This window comes from Dipodomys ordii, unplaced genomic scaffold (assembly GCF_000151885.1).
Source record: "Dipodomys ordii isolate 6190 unplaced genomic scaffold, Dord_2.0 Scaffold181, whole genome shotgun sequence".
Classification (NCBI taxonomy): Eukaryota; Metazoa; Chordata; class Mammalia; order Rodentia; family Heteromyidae; genus Dipodomys; species Dipodomys ordii.
The window spans coordinates 781,074-788,619 of NW_012267397.1; the positions used below are offsets into that span (position 1 = coordinate 781,074).

The 7,546-nt window shown below is 42.1% G+C and overlaps 1 protein-coding gene across 1 annotated transcript in view; it reads left to right on the plus strand.

The window, feature by feature from the left end:
* The first annotated feature begins 6 nt into the window (after nucleotides 1-6).
* The window catches only part of Ago4 (argonaute RISC catalytic component 4), a 46,939-nt gene continuing 39,399 nt past the window's right edge, over nucleotides 7-7,546 (plus strand). The window contains exons 1-2 of the mRNA XM_013034078.1: nucleotides 7-52; nucleotides 6,698-6,863. Of these exons, the coding sequence (XP_012889532.1) occupies nucleotides 34-52; nucleotides 6,698-6,863 (185 nt within the window). The 5' untranslated portion in view covers nucleotides 7-33. The remainder of the gene's footprint in view (nucleotides 53-6,697; nucleotides 6,864-7,546) is intronic.

The window sequence follows — 7,546 nt, forward strand, 5'->3', positions numbered from 1 at the left end:
GACCGGGGCGAGGCGGCCCCCGCCGCTGCTGCCATGGAGGCTCTGGGACCCGGTGAGGAGCGCGCTCGGGGCCGAGGCTGGACCCTGACCCGGGGACCCGCGGGAGGGACCACTGCTACCCGGTCACCCAAACCGACTGGCGCGTCCGTGCCCGGGCTCGGGCCACCAGGCCTCGGGGAAGGGAGCCCTTGCCCTCGGGCACTAAGCGGAGGGAGCTGACCAGGGCCTGAGGTGAAGGGGTGCGGGGAGAGCACCGCGCCCCAGCCTGGAGTCTTGGGCGGGATCTCGAGAGCTGAGGAAGGGAGGCCCAGGAAGATGACCTGTGTTCCTTGAGTCTCGGGGAGACCTGACTCAACCTCAAGAGGAGCTTAGAAGATCCCTGTCTCCCCTCCCTGCTCCCCCCGCCCCGCCTCGGGTTGTGGCCAGGCTAGTTTGGGCCTCAAAAGGTCTGTGCCTGAGGAACGCAGAGGTCTGGCCCAAATCACGAAGCACCCCCTCTTACTATCCAGGATGTCTTGGTTTGGGGCCTGCACCCCTATCTTTTACTGTACTGGCAGATGGGCCAAGAGCCCTCAGATGAGGAAGGAGAACTTTGTTAAAACCCCTCTCCTGACCCCTGAAGGCCAAGGGGTAAAATGTTCACTCTTTCTCCAAGGATCTATAGTTTGGCCTGTCACTCTGTCATTCCCAGAGTGGTCCAGGCTAGCCCTTGAGTGAATGGGAAGTCACCAGCCAGCCCTCCAGCACAGTCATCAATATCCTGACTTCTCTTCTAATTGGGTTATGAGCGGTTGTGAGGATCAGAGAAGTGTCATTCACTGTGGGTATGGATGACCTCTTGTTATCTCCCTCCGCCTATCCCAACGGGAGGACTCATTCTAGGCTGTCTCCAGTGCTGTGTGAACCCCCCAACACGTTTCTAATAACTGGGCTAAGTAGGGCAGGGTTTAGGGCAGTGGTGGAATTAATTTTCAGACCTTATCTAAATAGTGCACTTAGTTGGAATGGTTCATTTTATTAAGGCATAGAAAAGAAGGTTTATTGTCTGAGTTTGGAAATTTTGCAGGTTTGTTTTCTTAGAACTTGTTTGCATAACTGGGTGATTAAATCCGACCTTCATTTTGTTGCTTAAAGTTAAAGCGTTTTAGAGGCCCCATCCTAGTCAATTATTTTTTACTGTGCTGTTTTTTTTTTTTTGTCTTTTTTGGTACTGGGGATTGAACCCAGGACGTTGCACTTGCTAGGCAAGCGCTTTGCCACTGAGCTACATCCCAGCCCCTAGTCAAATTTTTATATTTGCCTTTAAAAAATAAATTGATTTGAGCCTAGTGCGGTGGCACTTCCTTTAATCCCAGCATTTGGAATGCTGAGGCAGGAATTCTATGCCAGTCGGTGCTACTTAGAGAGAGCTTGTAAAAAAAAATGATTTGTCACATTAATATTATTTGATACATCTCACTATATTATGCCATTACTCCAGATATGTCCCCCAGCTAAAAGCATGATCAAGACTTTAGAGTGTAACAGAACTCTGTCAAATCCAATCTAATAATTTAATAGTTGTATGACCCTGGGCAAATTACTTAATTCCTTTGAACTTCCATTTCCTCAAAATAAGGGTAATAATAATTATGTGCTGCAAGATTGTTATGAGAATGAAATGAAATAATGTATGTAAAAAGTCTTATTTTAGAGAGTAGAGCATTAGAGATGCTCAATAAATGCTTCTTCCCTCCCTTTGAAGAGTAACTTATAATCGAAGCAACTGTTGCATTTACTAGCTGATATGGAAAGATACTATGTAACTATGTACCCAACGTGAATTTCATGAAAAGCATCAGCCTGGCAATGTTAAAAACTGTCCTGGGATTTTTCCTATACCTTACTTTGGTTTGATTTCAATGTTAATAGGTTTGAGTACATACATACCTCTTTTACTCAGCATTGTTCAGATTGGGGGATATTAATTCTGATTAACTACATTTATAAGGCACTAATAATTAAGCCAAAATGTCACATGAATCTTCTCTCTTGAGTGTAATATTTTCCTTGTGCTGTCTAGCAAAATCCTCTTTTAGTGTCATAGTACCTTGGAAAGCCAATTAATAACAAGAAGCTACTTGTTGAGCAAGAAATGAGAACAAAGGGAGTACATAGTTTTGAGTGATCTTGTATCCAGGCTGTTTTAGAACCTAGAGAAGTGTTCCTGTGTCCCTGTAGGGCACACCTAGATCTAATGTTTGGTGCTCTCTTTATTGGAATAATCACTTAAAATCTCAATAAGTGTAGTTCTGCCCCCTCCTACCACCTATGTTCAGTTTATGACTAGATTACCATTTATTTTAGTTATGCTGATCATAAGTTTCTTTTTTAATTTTTTTATAAGTTTCTTTTTATTGTTGTTAATGGTAATGCTAAAGATGGAACCTAGGGCCTCACTCACCCCTTTAGTTTGCTAAATTCAAAGAAATCAGGGTTTTTGTGTTGTTTTTTGTTTTGTTTTTGCCAATGCCAGGGCTTGAACTCAGGACCTGGGCACTGTGCTGTTCCCGAGCTTCTTTTGCTCAAGACTAACACTCTACCACAGTGCCATTTCTGGCTTTTTCTTTTTATGTGAATCTGAAGAATCAAACCCAGGGCTTCATGTACACTAAGAAAACACTCTACCACTAAGGCACATTTGCAGCCCAGAAATCAGGTTTTGAAATAAAATTTATTACTGATTAGTTTTGCAGCATTTGAGTTATCCTACTAGTCCTGAAATGAACATTTTAGAATATAGCTATATATAATGTACAAGTTATAAAACACAATGTATCTAAATTAATAAACATTGATATAATAAATGTATAATAATATAACTCAATATATAATATATTGTATTCTGTGTGTTATAGATTGTATATTATATATGTAGATATATAAATATTTTACTCTACTTTTATTGCTGAGGCAGGTGCTAGGGATCAGACCTAGGAATGTGTTTGTATGCTTGCATGCATTCTACCACAGAGCTACATCTTAACAACCCAACCCTCTACTTGTTAATCTCTTTTTTTTGTTTTGTTGTGTTAATTTATTAGTTCCTCTTCCTTGTCCTTTTTTTTTTTTTTTTAATGCCAGTTTTGAGGTTTGACCTCAGGGACTGGGCTCTGTCCCTGAGCTTTTGCTAAAGGCTAGCATCTATCCCTGGAGCCTCAGAGCCACTTCCAGGTTTTTATGTTTATGTGGTACTGAGGAATCTAACCCAGGGCTTCATGCATGCTAGGCAAGCACTCTGCCAACTGAGCTACATTCCCAGACTTCCTTGTCCTTTTGATATCTAGTACTTCAGAGAAGTATAGATGCCAAAGTACTGTGAAGGCTAGTGGGGGGGGGAATGCAGTGGACTGAGAGGCCTTAATTCTAGTCATTGTTTGAAATCAAACTCATAGACAAGTCATTTGATCTAAGTTTCTGTTTCAAAATTTCTAAGCTTGTCTTTTCTTTTCTTTTTTTTGGTCATTCATGGGGCTTGAACTCTGGACCTGGGCACTGTCCCTCAGCTCTTCAGCTCAAGGCGAGTGCTCTACCACTTGAGCCACAGTGTCACTTCCGGTTTTCTGGTGGTTTATTAATGAGTCTGGCTTTGAACTGTGATCCTCAGATCTCAGCCTCCTGAGTAGCTAGGAATACAGGCATGAGCCATTGATGCCCAGCTTTCTTTTTTTCTTTTTCTTTTCTTTCTTTTTTTTTTTTTTTTGGGTCCGGTTGTGGGGCCTGAACTCTGGGCCTGTCCCTCAGCTCTTCAGCTCAAGGCTAGCACTCTACCACTTGAGCCACAGCGCCACTTCCTGCTTTTTTTTTTTTCATTTTGCTTATGTGGTGCTGAGGAATCGAACCCAGGGCCTCAGGCATGCAAGGCAAGCACTCTACCACTGAGCCATCTTCCCAGCCCTCTTTTTCTTTTCTTTCTTTCTTTCTTTTTTTTTTTTTTTTGATGGTGGTACTGAGATTTGAGCTCAGGGCCTAGTGTTTGCTAAATAGGTGCTCTACCATTTGAGCCACATCCCCAGTCAAAGCTGAATTTCTTCTAATTTTAGATTATGATGATTGCTTAAATATTCCTTAGAAAACGCAAAGCTGACTTACTGTATGATTTAATTAGATTGATTTTGCCTGTCACCTCTGATACTGTTTACTTCTTACCTTGTTTGTAGTTGTCTTTTCACATCTCAAGTAGATCCCATTGTACACCAGAAAGTATAACAGCTCTAAGCAATAATGTTTTCAGTATAAGCTGTGCTTTTGCTTTATTGAAATGTAATTGCATTGGTAGTATTCCTTTCAACACTTAATAAATTCTTATTGTTGTTGTTGTTTTCTTGCCAGTCCTGGGGCTTGAACTCAGGGCCTGGGCACTGTCCCTGAGCTTCTTTTGCTCAAAGTTACCACTCTCCAACTTGAGAGCCACAGCGCCACTTCCAGCTTTTTCTGTTTATGTGATAGTGAAGAATTGAACACAGAGCTTCATGCATGCTAGGCAAGCACTTTACCACTATGCCACATTCTCAGCCCAACACTTAGTAAATTCTTGTAACTTGATGGATGTTGAATTAAGTGTCTAGGTGATCAGAAAGTCCATTTCTTCTGAGAATTTACAAGTCTAGTGGAGGAGACAGGGTAACCTAACAAATGGTTTCTTATACTTGTGCTAAGTTTGAGAATGCAGAGAATGAATCTCCCAGCCTGTGAGAATTAGGAAAGTATTTCCAAGGAAGTTGTACCTGAACTGAGTTTTAGGAGGAAAATAAACAATGAATTTAACTATTAACAGCATATAGTGATCTGTCAACACACACACAAAAAAAAATCATTAAAATATTTGCTCTGGTTTTCCTAAGTGGTGTTAGACTAGGGCAGCTTATTGCTTCAACTCTCTCTCTCTCTCTCTCTCCCTCCTTCCCTCTCCCTGTCCCTCTCCCTCCCCCCTCTTTCCCTCTCCCTCCCCCCTCTCTCCCTCTCCCTCTCTCTCTCCCTCTCACCTTCTCTCCTTCTCTTCTCCCTCCCTCTCTCCTTTTCTCCTTCTCTCCTCTCTTTTGCTCTTCTGTCTCTCCTTCTCTCTCCTCTCTCTCCTCTTCCACCCAGCTACAATTTGAACTCAGGCCCTCATTGCTTACTAGGCAAGTAGTTTTACCACTTGAACCATATCTCCTAGTCCTGAAGCTTTCTCTCTTTGGTGAATTGTCTTTGTTTTCAATGAAATGGCATGACAGTAAAGGAGTTGGTAACTTTCCATTGTAACTGCAACCTACTTTGCTCAACATAGCAGAAAGATATTTATTTTTTTAGGCCTGTGCCCACTTGATATTCTCATCAAAGGGAGTATGTGTTTCTCTAGAAAAATATCTCTCAGATTGTGTTCCACAAAATTCCTTCCTGCTGAAAAGTAATACATTTTCAACTTTGAGGGAAAGGGAGAGAGAGGTGGGGGAGGGCAAAGAAAGGAGAAAGAATGATCTATGGAAAAATAAACTGGATAAATGATGAGCTAAAGTTAGGAATATGAGCCGGGCGCTGGTGGCTCACGCCTGTAATCCTGGCTACTCAGGAGGCTGAGATCTGAGGATCGCAGTTCAAAGCCAACCCCTGGCAGGAGAGACCGTGAGACTCCTATCTCCAATAAACCACCAGAAAACCGGAAGTGGTGCTGTAGCTCAAGTGATAGAGTGCTCGCCTTGAGCTTAAGAGCTGAGGAACAGCGCCCAAGCCCAGAGTTCAAGCCCCACGACCGACCAAAAATAAAAAAAAAGTTAGGAATGCATATTTATTACATGATTTTTTAGAGAATTTAATATGATAATATTAAATTTGGGGAGTTTCGGGTATTTTTTGTGGCACTGGTGTATGAACTCAGGGCTTTGAACTTTCAAGGCTTTCTTGCTTGTCTGGTTCTCTGTCCCTTGAGCCACTCCTCCACTTACTCTGTGTGTGTGTGTGTGTGTGTGTGTGTGTGTGTGTGTGTGCATGTGTGGGTGTGTCAGAGAGAGAGAGAAAGAGAGAGGGAGAGGGATTCACAATTTCATATTTTAGAGCAGGCTGTGCTTGAACTCTCATTCCTCCTGTTTCAGCCTTCTGAGTGCTAGAATTAAAGTTGTCTGCCACCATGCCTGGATTTTATTTTAAGATACATATAATTTTATACACCTAGCAATTGAACTATTAATGATTACACAAAGTTTTACACAGGGGCTGGGAAGGTGGCTTAGTGGAGGAGTGTTTGCTTAGCATGCATGAGGCTCTGGGTGCGATTCCTCAGCCACATACACAGAAAAAGCCGGAAGTGGCACTGTGGCTCAAATGGTAGAGTGTTGGTCTTGAGCAAAAAGAAGCTCAGAGACAGTGCCTAGCCTGATTCAAGCCCCAGGACTGGCAAAAAAAATAAAAATAAGTTTTACACAGTTTCCTATATGTAAGAGGAATTCACCATATTATCTGTCTAATTTTGATGTCCCTTATATTCAGAATAATAGTGGAGTGATGAAATATTTAGAAATTTTAAGAACCTTAAGTTAATTAAACACTCCCAGACTTTTATGTCAGAATATGTTCAGTGAATAACAAGATCTCAGCAAATAGGCTGTCATCATCGTTGTCACGAAGGGAACATTCCTCTTCATGACCAAATAGCTAAGCCTATGACTTTCACATTCTTTAGGACCTCCAACCAGCCTCTTTCAGCCACCTCGTCGTCCTGGCCTTGGAACTGTTGGGAAACCAATTCGACTATTAGCCAATCATTTCCAGGTGCAGATCCCAAAAATAGATGTATATCATTATGATGTGGATATTAAACCAGAAAAACGACCTCGTAGAGTCAATAGGTAAGGTTTAGAAAACTTCTGTATTTATAAGTGTATATATAATTTACTTACCATGTATTATAATGCCCTCTGGATTTGTCAGCAAATTGATTTTGTTTTTAATCTAAGGTGGTAAGTTAGTTTCCTTCCCCTTCCTTCCTTCCTTCCTTCCTTTATTCCTTCCTTCTTCCTCTCTCTCTCTCTCTCTCTCTTTCTTTTTTTTTTGTCCACTGTTGGGCTTGAACTCAGGGCCTAGGTGCTATCCCAGAGCCTCTTTGTACTCAAGGCTAGCACTCTACCACTTGAGCCACAGCACCACTTCTGGTTTTTGTGTGGTTAATTGGAGATAAGAGTCTCAGAAATTTTTCTGCCCGGGCTGGTTTGGAATTGCAGTCCTCAGATCTCAGCCTCCTAAGTAGCTAGGATTACAGGCATGAGCCACCAGTACCTGACTAAGGTAGTAAGTTTCTTATTTGGTTAGCCTCCTTTTATTCTGTCAGAGTGATTGATATGTCATTGGTCAATGATTAAATATATATTGAATGAGAAATATAGGTCACTTTCATTGATCAAGATTATTAGAAATGGGGCTGGGAAGTTGGCGCAGTGGTAGAGCGCTTGCCTTGCATGCCTGAGGCCCTGGGTTCGATTCCTCAGCACCACATAAGCAAAAAGAAAAAAGCCGGAAGTGGCACTGTGGCTCA